The 19,260-nt window shown below is 40.8% G+C and overlaps 1 protein-coding gene across 16 annotated transcripts in view; it reads left to right on the forward strand.

The window, feature by feature from the left end:
- LOC6610531 (potassium voltage-gated channel protein Shab) overlaps nt 1-19,260 on the forward strand; it is a 56,186-nt gene that overhangs the window by 24,900 nt on the left and 12,026 nt on the right. For 13 of the 16 annotated variants that reach the window (XR_004361912.1, XR_004361913.1, XR_004361914.1 and 10 more), the window contains 3 exons: nt 3,431-3,796; nt 3,937-5,326; nt 12,366-13,209. Coding sequence is in view for 13 of the 16 variants with exons in the window: in XM_032719829.1 (XP_032575720.1) it covers nt 3,944-5,326; nt 12,366-13,209 (2,227 nt within the window). In the remaining 3 variants the exon portion in view is untranslated. Of the gene's footprint in view, nt 1-3,430; nt 3,797-3,936; nt 5,327-12,365; nt 13,210-14,156; nt 14,247-15,573; nt 17,952-19,260 lie in introns of those variants that run through there. The other 3 variants (XM_032719836.1, XM_032719837.1, XM_032719838.1) reach the window with 3 other exon arrangements.

A 19,260-nucleotide genomic window follows, 5' to 3' on the forward strand; every position in this document is an offset into this window, starting at 1 on the left:
GAGGCAGAGCAGCAGCAGCAGTAGAATCAGCTTGCATGCCAATGGCCAATAAGTCGCCGTGGCACGCAAAAGAAAGCCCCGAAAAGTGCGGGGAAAAGTCAGAGGAAAGCGGCGAACACAATTAGAGTAACTTGCTTAAATTTACAGAAAATGGAAAGTACGCTACGGAGACGTGAGTTCTGGCTTTCACACTAACTTTGTTCGAGCGCCCGTCGCACATTTTTGTTAGCCAAATAAAATTAGAACACGACACTGGGAGAAACAGTACAAGAAACTAACAAGCACTATTCTAATTGCTAAGAGTTATAGATAAAAAACCCCTAGTGTGAACAACGTTCATAAAGCACAATGTGACCTTGGCTTACTCAGAGCAGTATTTATTAGGTTATTTTCTTTAACTTAGCTACAGCAGATCTGTGCTCATTTGTGCCGTTAAGCTGATTGGATTTTTCGCGCTATGCAGGCTGCGGTCAGCTACTGGCGGATGTGGATGTGGCCGGAAGTCGATGGCGTCGAATTGGGGAAGACCCGCCAGCAAAAGGAAGTCGGGCACACCGACACAGATAGAAAACGGCCAAAGTGTTGAGGTTGCCGCTGACGCACTCTGAAGAGACGCCCTTCGCGGCCCTTGTAGAGCATTTAAAAATAAATGCACTTGACTTGCAAAATGCTTGCACCAAACAAAACAAAATGGCACCCATAAATTTAGACAATGGCAATGGCGACGCTGGAGAGTCGGCAATAAATGTTTGCCACTCGCAAGCGGAACAAAAATTGGCATTAGAAGAGCTACGGTCTGGGCCACATTGACACGCTTTCTCTACATATTTGCATTGCCTTGTAGTTGCCGCGGGCCTTAAATTTAGCTTTGTTTCGGTCTTAGTTTTAGTTTCGTCCTGACGATTTTTCACCCCTTTTTCTTGCCGGCGAAAACAGGAAGCATTCCGCCATGCAATATGCAAATGGAACAGCTTGCTTTTAGCACTTAAGTGGATTTTTGGCATTTGATGCAATGTATCTTGTCAAAGCGGCGAGTTCGCTGGAAAGGGAAATCCTTAGTGCCTACAGTTTTACATATTCTTTCTTGAATTGATGCATTGATGTCTGCCAAACTTTTCTCACGTGTTAGAATCTTACTTCTTCATAATTCAGACATTTCACTCAGCTTCTTCGTAATTGATTGCCTCTCCTCCTTTGAATTTTAAATTGTCAATCAGTCAACGCGCACCCCCTAATTTCCCTTAGTAACCGAAGTTTCTAATTATTTTCGCTGATGTTTGCCCAACATTTTTCAATTAGCGTCAACAAAGCAAAGAAATCATTAATCACACATGAGGCTGCTCAGACTTTCAGCCCTGTCATGAAATTCAGCCAGCAACTTTATAATGTCCCCACGGCTATATGGCTGTTGATTTAGCCCAGTTTAGTAACCCGAGTAGCCCTCTTCCGATCCCCAAATGTCTGGGAAGAGTCAAGGCTGCTTGGCGATGGACAATGTCAAACCATTTGAGGGCAATTAAGGCCACTTTGTAATGTTCTGCATACGTGTTTAGCAAATTATGTTTGCAGATTTATGGGCTTCACTGAATGTGGGTGGGCGTTTGTGTGTGTGTGTGTGGGCTGGTGCTGCAATAAATTTCAGCAGCCATTATCTGGCCGAGTTTTTATGACAAGGCCAGAAGCAGCCAAAAGAAATGGCTTTCGCCCTCTCACACGCTTTTGACCAAGTTTCGCTGGGAACAACGAAAAGGTCTCACCTCATTAAAATGGGAAATTAATTGCATTCTGCCATGGCCTCAAGGCAAATCAACAGGTTCCAAGGTGAAGTTGCCCACTTCTCACTCACACACACTTAAACCCATATTCACAGATACCCACTCACACAATCACGGAATTAATTGTCGAGCTGCAGGGCTAACATGTTGCATGCATCCTTAGCAAAAAACAAAGAGAGAAAAAACAGCAGAAATATAAAAGCCAGCTTAAACAAGAGCTGAGAGTTTGCATGCAGTTTAGTTTCATTTTGCGCCAGAAATAATTGCTATAAAAATGGAGAAAAACTTTTGCTTTTCGTCTGCACGCGATTAAAATGAATGGAAAATGCAAGCAGTGCCAGCAAAAACTTTCAATTTAATCAAAAAATGTGGCTGCGAACGCAATTAGTACCCTATCTATGATAATATATTATTGAAATGGGCAAATTACAGCTCATAAAAACACATTTTTATTGAAATGGTATTTGTATATGAAAATTATAGAATTTTGTATCCATTTCTACCGCCAATTTCATCATATCCGGCTGGAAACATTACCCTTCAACTCAAACTTGCCAGAAATGTTGTCAAAAATGTGACTGCTCAAGCTTTGGCGTTGCCGTTCGCAATTACGTAACTCCAGGCACAAGTGGGCACTCGGAGAGGTAGCTAATAAACAACAATTTAGTCGGACTAAAATGCAACAAAACTATATAATTTGCGTCGCAGCCATAACTCGCGAACTCTGACCCCTGGCACGCGAGGTGAAAGGGCAGTGAGAGTGACAGGTGGCGCACAAATCAGCAATCTGCATGCGAATGGGTATTCACGTGGGCCAGAATGTGAATATGTGAATACGAATGCGGGAATGAATACGAAATGAAGACGTTCGAAACGACCGTCCGAGGTCAGTTAACATTTTAACGCATGGCAATCCATTTGAAAAATTCGCGGACCGTTAGGCATATTACTTGCCATTTCCGGCGGGGCGTAAAAATTCAAATTTGATTGCAATGCGGCAGAAACTGAATCATAGGGTTAAAATCTGGGCAAAGGCCAAATATGCAAAGGAAACCAAAAATAGGCATTTAAATGCAAAAGGCCGCGCCTTTGGCGATTGCAAATTAACGCTAATAAATAAGAGAAAGCGGCCTCGATTTTTGTGGCCCACGATTTACCAACAATTGCAATCATTTGCATACGCAATTATGCGATAATTGCCACAAGGTTCCCAGCCCCAAAATGTATGGTACAAATAAGGCGGAGTCGGTGTGAAAATGCAAGGACAAAGGAGCAAGGGGGAATGCCTCTACCACAATTGGTTTGCTATCTTATCAGTTGTCCGCAACTATTGATTCATTACTTGAAGGCACAGTGGGCGTGGCAGCCTCGACTATAGTGATTCATAGGTAAAGCGAATGGGGTGAACTCAAAATAGAAATGGTATGGCAATCCGTTTTGATTTTTAGTAAGGAATATTACGCATATATATTATATTTTATTTTAGACAATATTTGCCCACTGTGCCGCTTTGTATTTGATTAGGCGGCACGCATAATTGAGGTGCTCGGAATTTATGCGGCTTATCAGCCATCGATATGCGGTTAGATATAATTGCTTTGCAATAAGCGACCTTTACTGATTGCTTTCCTCTTATCTCTGGCCATAAATTGCAGCTATTGCCCCACAAAATGCTGCCAAACCACGCCTGAGCCTCAATCTCAATCTCAACCTGAACTAGGGCCAGAACCAGAACACAACTGTGATCATAGACATAACAACGATAGTGGTGCCGGAGGAAAGCCATTGGAAACCAGGAGAACCAGCGTCACAGCCAAAGATGAGGGAATCCGGGGACACAGCCAGCAGCCTGCCAGACCGCAACTGAGCGATTTATAGATCGCAGATAATACCGCGACCGGAAACCAAAATCAATTTCCCGGCAATAGCAATCGGCAGAGGAAAAGGGCAGGACATCGGCCAACATAGCAGCACATTCGCCAAAAGGAGGCTGTAATGACGACAATTGACGCGATGTAGCGGTGAGTCCCAAAACCCTTCTCTTTAAGAACGGAAATAGCAACTCAAGTAGAAAAAATAGCAAATACATCGAAATTCAATGGCTTCCCAGATAAATCACTGTTGTTTTCAAAGATAATAAATCTCCGTTATCTCATTACAGCAGACTTATGGTCGGCGAACGCGACAGGGACCGTGAGGCGGTACGCTGGGCAACGGGTGAATCAACACCGCTTCAAACCAATAATGGAGTATTACAAATGGTCGGGCAATTGCAAGGTGGACAGGCTGCTGGCCAGCAACAGCAACAGCAACAAGCGACTCAGCAACAGCAACACTCGAAGCAGCAGCAGCAGCAACAGCAGCAACTGCAAATCAAGCAGCATCAGCAGCAGCAACAGGACATCCTGTATCAGCAACATAACGAGGCAATTGCAATTGCACGCGGACTGCAGGCTGCAACACCTGCCGACATCGGCGATAATCAGCCGTACTACGATACAAGCGGTAATGTCGATTGGGAGCGGGCGATGGGAGCCGGTGGAGCTGGTGCATATGGTGGCATCGGCATCGGATCTCTACCAGCAGCTGGCGGTGCTGCTTATCACCTTGGGCCAGCTAATCCCGCAGGCCTCGTTTCTCGTCACCTGGATTACGCTGATGGCGGCCACCTTGCTGGCCCATCCGCCGGTCTTCCTGCTGGAGCTGTGGGATCAGGAGCAGGAGCGGGAGCCGGTGCGGGAGCATCAGTCACGGGATCAGGATCAGGAGTGGGGACAGGAACAGGAACTGGAGCCGGATCTGGATCGGGCAGTGGAGCAGCAGGCAAGGAAGTTCGCTACGCCCCTTTCCCAGTCGCATCACCAACGCACTCGATTCCCACAACCTCCCAGCAGATCGTTGGCAGCGTTGGTGGCGGGGGCGTCGGTGGTGCCAGCAGTCAGTCGATTTCGGGCGGTGCACCCACCCACAGCCAGAGCAACACCACCGGCGCCCTGCAGCGGACACATTCCAGATCCATGTCCTCCATACCGCCGCCCGAGCCGTTCATGATAGCCCAGTCGAAGGCGGTCAACAGCCGCGTGTCCATCAACGTGGGCGGGGTGAGGCACGAGGTCCTGTGGAGGACGCTGGAGCGGCTGCCCCACACGCGGCTCGGGCGACTGAGGGAGTGCACCACCCACGAGGCCATCGTGGAGCTGTGCGACGACTACTCGCTGGCGGACAACGAGTACTTCTTCGACCGACATCCGAAGAGCTTCAGCTCCATCCTGAACTTCTATCGCACCGGCAAGCTGCACATCGTCGACGAGATGTGCGTGCTCGCGTTTAGTGATGACCTGGAGTACTGGGGCGTCGACGAACTGTACCTGGAGTCCTGCTGCCAGCACAAGTACCACCAGCGCAAGGAGAACGTCCACGAGGAGATGCGCAAGGAGGCCGAGTCCCTGCGGCAGCGCGACGAGGAGGAGTTCGGCGAAGGTAAATGCGCCGAGTACCAAAAGTATCTGTGGGAGCTCCTCGAGAAGCCCAACACTAGTTTCGCCGCCCGGGTAAGTCCAGTCGGTTGCCCCGTCCTTAAGGTAGTCTATAGTGTCCTAACTTCAGTATTGAGAAAAAAGATATATATTTCGATAATTTCAGACGCTTTTATTCAAGATTTAAAAGATATTTTCTGCATACCATGTCTACAAATTTAGCATTTAAATGATATTGTTAACAACCACTCACAACTGGAGTATATATCGATAATCTTTTTTCTAAGTGCCCTCCAAAATTCCTCTTAACGATACCCAAAGATTCTCATAGATGTGTTCGTATTGTGTTTCTAACCGTTGAACTGTGAACCGTGTCAATGTCAAGCGTAAGAAACCCTATTAAGTTCGATAACCAAATCCCGGAAATCCCCTCCTCCAAATACTAACTTCTCTTCAAACTTTTAAGTTCTTGATTAACTCTTGAGTTACTCTTATGTAGTTGAACTTTGGTTCTGTGCAAAGTCACTATTATTTTTACACTATCGCCAGCTCTTGCACTTTGTAATATAACTCAGCCGTCGAGCAGATCTGAGTACTAAATAGTGTAAGGATAACAGCAACATATCTATCTCTACTCTCTCTATCAAATACCCACTCTCAATGCTGTACAAATCTGCCAATTCATCACTTGCTTTGCGATTCGAACCGATATGCTTGCACTCCGAAAGGATATATACTCGATACTTTAATCGTTACTCGTTACTGGTTACTCGCTACTCGATCGAATGTCCGCCAGTTATCTGTACCATAAGATATAATATCGCCTAACTACTATATATCCTGCTGCTTGGCGCGCAGATCCTCTGGGATCCACATCGGTGTTGTATATACGGCTGATCTCATGTGTAAATCCCATATCGAAGTGCTTCAAGCTTTTGTGTCATGTATCGTACAGATCGGACAGGACAGAAGTCTTCCTCCATCGAACGGATCTTGGAAGTCCTTAGAGATCTGAGAGGAGTAACCTCCAGAAAAGGAAATGATATATCGGAAGATGAAGAGTTTACGGCACCATTTAAATTAAGTTTTATTCAGTTAAACCCTTGATTTCTGCTTTCGCCTAACCAATCCCACAACCTCTCTTAGACTAAGATGCATACTATGTTTTAGTTTGAGTTTCATTTCTAGTTCGAGTCTTAGTAATCGAAACACGCGACGACACCTAGAGAGTTCAAATAAGCCAAAAGATCAAGCCAGTACTGATCGAGCAATCGAAATTGCCCAAAATTGTTTACTAATCGTTTCTCTAATCCAGTCTTTTTTACATCACACACAGTATAATTGCGAAATTGACAAGCCCTGTATACATACAACTATATATAAACTATTTATATCTACTCTGAATATTAATAATACGTATATCTCTTAATTGTTGATGATGATGGTGAAGTAATATTTCTCTGTTTATCTCTAATGTTTTCCCAAAATCCCCCAAACACCCCACTGTAACCATGTTTGGGAATGGGCAATAAGCGATATGACCAGGCGGCAGGTGTGCTGTAGAAATCCTCGAAAATATTGTAACGAGAAAGGACTCTGGGGAGAAGTGGCCAAAACGGTGTTGTAATACATTTCCATTTTCCATGTGCTAGGGGGAGAATTCGCTTAGGATTCCGATCAGACCAGAATTTTCGGGAGGACCCAGGGTCCCTCATTCTGGCTGGCCATGTATCATATATATAAATATATATACCCCTTGATCAGCTTTAAAGACCCGGGCACGCAACCACACACATCTATAAATATCACCATTGAAACACTCACTCAAACGATCTCAGTTTGGCTTCAGCTTGTATTATACAGCCGATTATTTGCCTCGATCTGTTACGTTAGCTTTGGCTTTAACCAATAATATTGGTGGGAGAATGGAAATAATTACAACATATTTGGGTGCATCTCCTATAATTTTTCATTCGATTATGATTTCATTTTTATTTGAATTATGTACTTTTTATTTTGAAACTCATTTAGGTTTACCATTTTTAATTTGTTTTTATTTGATTAAATATATGGAGTGTATTCTCAATGTCTGAAACCTTATTTGGATTTTTGCTAGAATGCAACCATTCCATATAAATTATTGTTTAACTTTTAAACTTTTTAGTTCCATTTAATAGTAATGAAAAATTTCCAGAGCCCTTTGCAGTTGTACTTTTATCGTATTTTTATTTATGTTTTTTCTTCAATAACTAACTCGATTTTCTGTCAGAGAGAAAGAAGAAACTAACAAAGTTTTTAGTTCTGTACTTTTTTGATTTATTTTTAATACCACGCCTAAACACATCCTTTTTTCAACGAAATGATAAATATGAGAACCAACAAATCTAGCTTTTATCTAATAACAAAGGCAGTTAGAAATCTCAGTTGATATCTTCGCCTCGTTGAAAGCGACAAACAACTCAGCAAGAAACCAAAGCGCGCTCACAAGACAAACAAGATACAGAAAATACCCAAAAATACTCCAAAAATATTCAAAAACGTTTATTTTATTTCTTATATAACACCAAAACAACTATAACGAAACTGGAAATATGATATCCAAATTGTTGTTAAGTTGTTTGCATTTTGCGTTGATCTTTTCCTTTCCATTGGCGATGATATATATACATATCTGTATGTCGTATATAAACCCTCGTATTCTTTTCCTATATATTTGATGTCATGTTGTAATCTCGTGTGTATTGCATAAGGAAGAAATTTATTTAACTCTCGTTGTTATTGTGTTTTAACCTAATTCCTTCGTAAACATTGGACCTTGATTACCTACAATTTCCGACACTCGACATATACACAAAACACTAAGACACACACACAAATCTATACACTTTGAGAAACGTCTAAGGTGCCTTCGAAGTCTTAGTCCCCTCTTTGAATTTAAAATCGAATTTATCTATTCCAATATCCCTAAAGGGTATCACACGTAAAATTCATCGTCTCTGTTCGGTTTTGAGTTTTAGTTTAGCCTCTTGATTTCGGTATACGAGACCCGTAACCAAACTATATATCGATCGAACGAAATATCCTACTTGAAATATTAACCCACCAAATTTGCTGCATTTGAATGCCACTAGTATAGAATTTCGTAGTCGATTCGTACTGAATTCTATAGCCGTTTGTATCGAATTTTGTTTGTTTTTTAGTGAGTCGAACAAAGTATGCGAACCAACTCATGCACCCACCGAAAACCACCCACGCCCACTTCCCCCACCCCTGATAAACTCCAACAAACCCCACAAAAAAAAAAACGAAAACCAAAACCACAAAACGTACAAAAACGTAAAAAAAAATCACTCCACGTGAACCAAATGCAAACCTGATCAAATATTTTAGCCGGAACTTAGTTCCCATCGACACACAGATACACACACTCACACTACTACACTCGAACACTGAGCAAAAACACTCCAAGTTTTGCACTCCCCTATTTTGAATTAAAATTGAATGTGATTTTTAGTTCTGGTATTCAACTGACGTGAAGTTCACCCTTTTTGATCTAGATTTAGTTTAGATTGCGATTGCGATGAGTGCCCTATGTAAACCTTTGTATATTTGTAAATTATTCTTATATTTAAATATTTAAGTCGAAACTCTTTTGTCCCGATTTTCTTGTCGCATGAATTGTTTTTTGACTATATTGTCCTTATTTTCCACAACACCTCAGCTCATCACCTATTTGTCACTGTTCACCTTTACCTATCTCCTCACTCTGCTTCGCCCCTGAGATCTAGCTCTGTAATCCATCGACCTTCCATTACTTGTAATTCAAGTGGATTTCAGCCTGGTTCAGGGAAGTTAATTCAAATTTGTTATCCTTTTTCATGCACTTGCAAAGGTTTAGTTTTCCTGTAAAGTAAGGAGCCAATAAAATAATACTATAGGAATAAAAAAAAACGAAATAACTTTTAATAAATAGAATTAGACGTCTGGATACTTAATAATGTCCGCCAAAATGTCGTATTTTCTATAATAGCTTACTATTTGTCATATACTTTGAAGCAATAAATTTGTACAGCAAATTATTATTTAAAGATTAAACTTTGCAAGGTATCCAAAATGCTCGGATCACCGACTTTAAGCTTAATGAATTGCTATATATACATATATATTTGGTTTTTTACATATTATGGCTCTGTTGTCGACGGCTTTAAAGACAGAGTTTTGATTTTTGTAGGCCTCAAGCAGCAGAAACCGCTTTAGACGACTTGCTACGCTTTGAACTTTGTAGTTGTTGTGAGTTTAGTGCATATTCAGTTACGTTTTCATCTCTTTCTTTCCGGAGACTGTGATCAAGTAAGCAAGCTAGGAGTATTGCGACATCATGTTTAGTTTTCAACCCAGCGAAACCTATCCATACCCCAAAAACCCCCAACCACCTTCATGACTGAGCAGCAATGGTAGCAGTTCCAAAATCCAAAACTACAGTATGCCAAAGTGATAATTCGCACACAAACTTTTTTGTTTACGAAACTCAACTCCAATGCATTCTGTTCAATCGAAAGCGAAATAAGAATCGAAAGTAAATTTGTTTGTATAGCCTCACCACCATCTCAAGTAGATTGTTGAAACCCTTGACCGCCCTACCTCGCCCCGCCCCACCCGCTCAATCCACAATCCCCAAAACTATGGAAATTTAATTAACTTTCCCGAAGTTTGACGGTCCAAGACCAAGACCACTTCAATGCAAGAACATCCCCCTTAAACTCTATGAACCCATCTATATGTCTAAGCCCTCTATTTCTCTATTTCTTAGCCCCCTCGCGTGCCCTCTCGCACTTGTATCTATCTATAACTATAGTATCTAGTATCTGTACTTTGACTTTATTCCACTCCTCCTTCTATTTCTCATCGTTGCTAACTAGCACCATCCAAGTATTTTCTCTTCTTTGGTTTGTTTTCGGTTTTGTTGGTTTGTGTATCCTTTGGTGCGTTTTGGTTATCCTTACGTAATGACTCCTTCTTAACTATGTATCTTTTGTCTAATAACTGCATAATCTGTATCTTTAACTTTTGTATCTATACGTAGCAAGCCATAAGCCATAAATAGAGAAGTCAGCTCATCCAACGAAGCAGAACTATGAAATTCAGCTTTCCCCCACCAAAAACCCCCAGTCCAAAGTCCAAAGTCCATGATCCATCCGTGATCCATGATCCACGATCCATGCTCCTATTCCGAACCCAATCCGTTTCCGAAACCAGAACTGCGTGGTTGCGTACAGTGGCCTACTATGGTAGATCTGGACACCCACAGAAGAGTTATCTATGCATACCACTTTGGGGGCGTGGCATGTTCAAGATGTTCAACCTATCTCTCTCTCTCTTTCTTTCTCTATCTCTATCTCTGACCCCCTCTCGACTGTCAGTCACACGCACACCCAACATTCCACCCAACATTCAGCCCTCCCCCATTCCACATGAGCCCCGGATTCAGTTTCTGAATAAGATACGAAGCCATGTGGCCTAATGCGGCAATGGCAATCCATCTGGCATTGAAATCGCAATTGAAATTCTGCATTTCTGACAGGCCTCCTGTGCCCCGAAAATCCATTTTCTCCCCCCTTTCCCAACACTTCAATCTCTGCAATTGGCAGTTTTTGGTAAATTAAATGTATTATTTAGAGACAAGCAATTAAAATTGTTTAAGTGTGTTTGTTTACAAAGAGAAATCTATCGGACTGGCCGGAAAATAAATGCATAATTTCACGGCGTATTTGTGTTTCCGTGACAGATGCAATTATTTGATGGCCAACTGGCGGTTTCTAGTTTCTAATTTAATTTTGTTTCGATTTGATTTGGAATCCCTATCTCGTAATTGTAATTCCTAGCTCGTTTGGTACGAAAGTTATGCATTTGAATTTGAATTAGATTTGGATTTCTTCCTTTGTCATTTGCTAGAACAATCATGAATTTGAACCACTTAAGTTTTCGAAACATTATTTTCCAAGAGAAAACAAGTCAAACCCAAAACAAACACACAAACAGCGAAAGAGCGTAACAATCGGTGATTTCTGAGGAGTATACCAAGTAGAATATAGTTTTTAAAGATAAGGTTATAATATAACAATAATGTCGACTGCAGTCCCCAAGGGTAGCGTCTCTTATTTAACGACGGAGTGCCCCCCCTGGTTCACCCTCATACCATAATAGAACCGATCAGACACACACACGTATAGCTGATAAGTGTGTAGGTGTGTTACGTCCTTGTGTTGCGTCATGTGATCTGTCCCCACAACAAGAACACACACTTACAGTTAACCACACCACAACAATTACCCGAACCACAACCACACGCACACCACACCAACCACTAGCCACCGAACAACTAACCACAGAACCACCTCAACCACTTACACCCACACCTTCCAGAGAAAGAGTTGATCTAGACTAGAGACCCCGAAACTTCGAGACCTAGGATCAAAATAATACCCAACCCATGTTTTACGTTTTTGTGTTATCGTTTGTTGCCAACCTTTGATTTTGACTTATGGTTTGTGTTACGAAGAAGGATTCACGACGAATGAATATATACTTCACATATAGTACAGCAGCCTTTGAAAAGTACAAAGAACTGTTTAGGAAAGCCAACTAAGACCCCAAATGAAGCGTAACCCCTGCCCAATGAAACGATATAGTTACAACCGAAATTAACAGACCCAGTTTCGACTAACAATCCACTGAAGAAGCTTGATTCGAGACCGGAACTCTAACAGAATGTCAACTTAACCCAATTAAAAAGCAGATAGATAGTCATACAGAATCAAAGTGAACTCTCGTGGAGAGAACTCGCTGAAATTTGCTGATTGTTGTGACCGTGTTTTACCATTAATTAAAACCCAAAAACCAAAACTAGATGTGTATTAAAGACAGACTTGATATGGAATGAACGTATCGTGTTATGTGCCTACCAAATATAGCAAATATAAAAACCAAAACCAAATATCAAATACCTTACAAATACTCGTACCTACTATTATCGTTGTGATTTGATTGCATTGAAATTGAATCGTTGCTGAATCATGGTCTCGACAAAGTCTCGATTGTTCTTTACCGTTCGCAGGTTATCGCAGTGATATCCATACTATTCATAGTCCTGTCTACCATAGCCCTGACGTTGAACACCCTACCACAACTACAACACATTGACAACGGTACACCACAGGATAATCCGCAATTGGCAATGGTTGAGGCCGTGTGTATCACGTGGTTCACTCTAGAGTACATACTTAGGTTTAGCGCCTCGCCGGACAAGTGGAAGTTCTTTAAGGGCGGCCTTAACATAATCGATCTATTGGCAATACTCCCATACTTTGTTTCGTTATTTCTATTGGAAACGAATAAGAATGCAACGGACCAGTTCCAGGATGTGCGTCGGGTGGTGCAGGTCTTTCGCATCATGCGCATCCTGCGAATCCTTAAGCTGGCCCGTCACTCAACGGGCCTGCAGTCGTTAGGCTTTACGCTGCGTAACTCATATAAGGAACTCGGTCTACTAATGCTGTTCCTGGCCATGGGCGTTCTCATATTTTCTTCGCTGGCATATTTTGCCGAAAAGGATGAAAAGGATACAAAATTCGTTTCAATACCGGAAACATTTTGGTGGGCGGGTATTACAATGACAACTGTTGGCTACGGGGACATCTATCCCACAACTGCACTGGGAAAGGTTATTGGTACTGTGTGTTGCATATGCGGTGTTCTGGTAATCGCTTTGCCTATTCCCATCATCGTTAACAATTTTGCTGAATTTTATAAGAATCAGATGCGCCGCGAAAAGGCCCTCAAGCGTCGCGAGGCACTCGATCGTGCCAAGCGCGAGGGCAGCATTGTCTCCTTCCATCATATCAATCTGAAAGATGCCTTCGCCAAGTCCATGGATCTCATCGATGTGATTGTCGACACAGGTAAGATCTACCCCCTACCACTAGATATAAGGAATGTGCCTTGCTTACGTATCTACTAACACCAAACTAGCCGACTGAAGGGATCTTCTAACTCGACCCTTACGCCTCATGCTATGCTTATTTTCCTACAACTAACTATTGTAACTACTCACAAATTAAATGATATGCCATAGTTGTTACGAATATTCATTATTGCCAAATTTATTTTGACATATAATGAACTTGTAACAAAGCTCAAGAGAAGGTGAAATCGTATCATATTTTTTAAGTGTACATCACCCAAGTCCCCAAAAATCCCTATCCTTTTTAACTTAGCTTACTCTTGTGTAGTTTTGTGCGTTAGCTGTCTAAGTAATCATTTTAATATTTGTATACTTTTGGCATGGTCTTATGTTTCTCGCTTTTTCTCACTATCAGTTCAGATTGGTTTAACTTTCGTTCCGTTACCAAGCTGTATCTAAAATCCAGCCTAGAGGCGTGTAAATAGCAATCACAGAAGTCGGACGCGAGTCCTGCGACTGCTGAGCCGTAAGATGATAGAAATTGTTGAACCGTTGATTATTCCGAGCTCAGACCTACGTTCGAGTGATCAATTGTAAACTAGTTAAGCGATTTGAGTTACATTTAAGTTCCCTTAAGTAGACCTTAGACCCACAAAACCCCTACAGTACAGAAACACCCCCAGCGTCACACAATAATGGTCAATTAGGCAAATGCTTTGTACTTATCGCATTAAACGCGAAATTAGTGGGGTTTTCACTTGTACAAAGCACACACACCCCGAACCCCCCAAAACCCCCTTAAATCGACACCTCTGCTGTATAAAAGCCGCGCGCCTAGAAGTAGGCAATGGAATCTCACGGCCCTTTAAAGCCGGCAAAAGCCCCGCTGAACAAAAACCCCGCAACCCTAACCCTCTCAACCCTCCGAACTGTGTTTTATTTTAGGAAAGCAAACAAATGTCGTGCATCCGAAGGGTAAAAGACAAAGCACCCCCAATATAGGCAGGCAGACCCTCGATGTGCAAAGCGCCCCAGGTGACTACATTGCGTATTCGTAGCCTAGCCCACCTTTGCCACCCTACAACTCGTATTATTCAACTCTATTAAATGCCGTAGCCTTTGACAATCGCTTCCAATAATAATAGCCCCTAGACACACGGATACGATACACAGACACACACACACGCGCCGACTACAGCTACACACTATTGTACCATACATATTCGCACACTCTCTCTCCCTCCTCCTGGAGTTCTCTCTTTTTCTCCTAGTGTATTTTTGATATTTTCAATTAGTTAGAGTAAAGTCCTACATATTTAGCTTAGTGCAGGGAGAGATTCCACCCGGCTTCAGCTTACTTTCTAGCCATTGCAGCTGTGCAGGGATTTGATAAATTGTCACGTAAACTTCAAATCAGAAAGTATTTTGTATGACTTCCTTTAAAATATACATTATTCCACTAGTATAAACTTATTACATGAAGTTTAAAAGTCGAAAAAAAAGCTGAAACATTATACTTATATTTATATAGAAACATTAATTTTATCTAAGTAGAATTGCAATTATATAGTAAAGTAAAGTAGAAATAAATATAAGATTTGATAACAATGGGCAATCAATCATTCTTAGTATATAAGTTCCCGAAATCTTTCCCTGCACAGCTGCAATCCGAAGTATATATAAAACCCCGAGTCGTCCTGTATATATAGCCCAGGATCTAGTGATTAGCTAGGCAATTGCTGTTGCAATTTGTTGCGTTGTTCGGTTTAAGTTTGCCTTCAGTTAAATTGAGTTTGCCTAATTGCTGACTTCAGTTTGACGTTTGCCCAGAATTGCGAATTATGATGATGACATTTTGCTACTCATTGCTTGATTCTTGTTTTGATTCCGCCACAACCATAGCAAATTTGAATGCTCAACATAGAGTTACCATTTCGAACTTAATTGATAATGTCAAATAGAAAAAAAAGAAATAAAAATTATTATAAATACAACAAACATTTTTAGAAAATTTTCAAGTGCTGATTACATACAATTATATATAAAGCGAACACAAACACACATGAAACCATATGATGTATATGCTCATTCTCTTAGCCAAACGTAGTTGTAATTTAGCGAATCGAAGTCGTTTTGAGACCTATGCCTAGAAATACTAGTCTCCAAATATCTACCTACAACGTGTTCTTTTCTCTGCTCTTCTTTTTCTACTTTCTGCTCACGACATTCTTTGAATTTTCCAACCATTTCGAACCCCAAACATTATACACACAAACACATACGAATATTAAAAAATTGCAAAAAATCACACCAAATGAATTAAAAACGTTAATTAAATTAAATGCGGCTGATTTTGACCTAGGCGAGAAAAACACGCTGATCGAGGCGCCCCCTCCGCCCTCCTTTGGCACGCCCCGTCGCCGCGCCCTCTCCGCCAGAATCCAGGAGCTGAATCGCAGTTTGCTGGAGGAGCGGGATGCCCAGCAGCAGAACAGCTCCAGTGACAATGAAGACAGCCGCTGAATCCTCCCTGAAATCACCACAAAATCGCTGGCAAACCGCGGCAACCACAGCAACAACAACCCGACCCCAAAAACAAAAAAAAAAACCTACAACCATCTACACTAAGCGAAATTAGCTAAGAGAATGACAGGCGATTGTTATTGTATATGTAAATTAGTCGAGAGCAAATGCAATTTGTTACAAACACACCCACAACACACACAAGTACACGAATCAATCACACATACACACACAAGAGTCCTAGACTTAAGCGAAAGTACTTCCAAAACAAACAAAAGCGAAATGAATAACATTTGGTTAGCAGTTAGCCCAAATGCGTAGGCTTTCTTTAAAGCTTCGAATCAATCAGAAATCAAATGAATTGTGTACTTCCATTTTTGATTTATTTTCCAATTAAATGTTGTGATTAAATGTAACTGCTTTTAGGCGCCCCATACCCATACCCATACACACACACACACGCACACGAGACACTCACACTCATACAGACATGCTGTCACACAGTCGCTGCTGCTAAATAACCGTAATTATGCATCGCGCATACGCCACGTTGCCATAGTTCGTTTTCCTCTTATTTTAAAACTCTTCATAAGAGTTAGATGCAATAAGGGCCAATTGAATTATTTATATTTTTTATACATTATTTCCTGATTTCCTTTAACTAACTCTTACCGCATTCATATGTTTGCATTGTGTGTAAGAGCTAGATGCAAAAACAAAAGGCGTATGCTTCATCGTACTATCGTATATTGAAAGTTTTGCTAATGTCCATCAGCACTTGAAAATAAATATAAAAGAAATTGAAACGAAATGAAGACCCTCTCAAATTTGCTGATGTTCTTGGTTTTGAGTTACTTATTTTGATAACCGATTGCCTGGCCAGTTTATGCTATATCCATTTGGTTCCAAAGCGAATTCGTCTGCAAGCAAAACTTTCAAGTACCCAAATGTGATATGCAGCAGTAGTGGGTGTGGCAGCATGTGTGTGCCAAATATCTTCCAGGAATTACCAGATTCCCCATGCAACCCAATCCAAAATGAGAAATGCTAACACAACACGCCATTCGAGAGCCGAACTCTGAAAATACAATCCGCGTAAGCACAATTTTGATTTAGTCTAAATCTTAGCGAATAACTAGGCCTAACCTCTTTGTAAACTCCAAGAAGGCATTTATCGAGCGCACTAGTCAAAAATAATTCCCTCCATGGACATAAAACACTTTAAGTGGTCACCATGGGGTAACCAAATCGATATCGATGTCGAAATCGAAATAACCCAAGAGATGTGAATATCCAAAACGAACAACAACAGAGCAAGCCTTATTTATGAACTTAGTTGTTGTAGCTGTGAGAGGGTAAGCTTAGTTTTTAATTTAGTGAGCGCATCAGCGATATATAGCGTGCATTAGGTATACCAAATGAAATATACTCGTTCCAAATGTAGAGACAGAAAACTTAGCAAACGATGGCGATACGTTCCTAAAAACGCATAAGCACAACGGAAAACAAAAGAACTTGCCTTATTTAAAGCAAATTGCTCCTAGTTTGCAGCCATATATAAATACATTAAGATACAACAGGCCACACAACCGAAGCTGAAGTTTTGTTAAATTGTGAGCCCAACCATATATATCGATATTAATAAGCGAGCTGAGCAGTTCGAACCAAGTTATATACATATTATATACAGATTTGGAAGCCCTTTTTTGTGTGTGATATTTGACCGATTACCTATGATTTGCCTTGTGTTCCACATAGTTCAAACATTTCTATCATTGCGCTCGAAGAAGATAGAGTCCTGAAAAAATTATTAAAACGCAAGCGGACTGACTTTCCAAAAAGCCTTTACGTGCCTTTTACCTAATATTTTTCCATTTCCACTTGTTTTCCTACTAATAACCTTATTATATATGTGTGTGTGTCCTCGACCTTTCGTTTTCACATTTTTAAAGCTTTTGTTCCAAAATTAAATCCAATCTAACGCGCTGCATGCTCTTATCCTATGAACTAATCTATAGAAACTGTGTACGCTCTATTTATGCTCAAGCCATGTATGATCGAACAAGAACATATAGTGAATATGAATACTCACTTGTACCCGTACTCGTACTAACCCAAATGAATAACTGTGTACTGTACTCGTACTTTTGTGTACTACTGTTAAAGCCGTAAAAAACTTTGTGTGTCTGTGAAATTAGCAATAAAACCAAAACCCAACTGCGCTGTATTATTTCATTGTACCAGCTAATCCAAACATATTGCCAACCCATGAGTGTCTATATACATATTTGGTGTTTGAAGCTTGGCCAGATTTTGAGTTCAAGCCTTGAATGCAGGAAAGGCAACAGTAAGGAGCCAATTTCATTCGCTGACTCATCAGGACAAGTTTTTCTTTCCATTTTACTCATTAACGTTCCCTTCGTATTTCGGTCTAATTATACAAGATCACACACCTGAACGTGAATGGCGTAAATGACCATGAATCGGGATTTTGTCTATTTGAGAATTAAAACCAAGAGAACAGTGTTTCGCACATTTGTTTTGCCGCGTACATTCAAAGCACTTCACATTTCAGACACTCACAAAATTCACAAATAGCTACAAGTTTGATTGTGAAAGATAAATATTTTTTCAAAATATTTTTCAGATTTTTAAGAATTTTCTTACGTCCTGTCATACTTTCTGTATAAAGCTCAATTTTTTTTAATAAATGAATTCTAAATGATTCCACTGAACATTCTCTCCCACTTTAACTCAAAACTGTACATAACCAATCAAGCAATTTAGTCACTTAAATTTCAATCAAAATGTATTGGTTATTTGGACAAAAACAAAGTCAAGTTAAATTCAATTAAATAATTTTTCCGCAGGATATTCCGTTTTGTTTCAGTTTTGTATCTACTATGTTCAATAGAAATGTTACCATTAGCCTAGTCTGACTACTAACTTTATGACAATCTAAACTATAATCTAGTGGTGTAGTAGTGTTACTCAGCCAGTAGCATCACCAGTTAACTAAATGTTGTTCTAACCCATTTGACCACACCCAAGAGTAAGCTCCAAACTAAACCTGAACTATAGACGTCGTTCTTCAATGTTGTCCTCACTGTATCCCACTAAACTAAACTAATTCTAACTTAGCCCCCAACGTTTTTTGGTCGCCGTCGTCATCGTCGTCGTAACAAATATTTACCAAAATATAGCGAAAAATAAGTACATTCATGGAACTCATTTTTCTTTCTTTTTCCCCTCTTTTGATTTGAAACGAAAAAACAAACAAACCAAATAAAACACCTTCATTTGCGCTCCGAACAAATCCAAAACCCGCTCTAACTCATTTTAAACTATATACGATATATATAACCTTGTGTATATACCACCACTGGCGTCTGTCGGCTGAACAAATGCGAAACGTAATGGCGACAAAATGCATTCATGGCTTCTTTGCGTGAACTCCGAAAAAACGAACCAAACGACCAAACAAACCGATCGTGAATCTGAAAATATAACCTGATATAACCCGTCT

The sequence above is a fragment of the Drosophila sechellia genome, chromosome 3L (assembly GCF_004382195.2).
Source record: "Drosophila sechellia strain sech25 chromosome 3L, ASM438219v1, whole genome shotgun sequence".
NCBI lineage: Eukaryota > Metazoa > Arthropoda > Insecta > Diptera > Drosophilidae > Drosophila > Drosophila sechellia.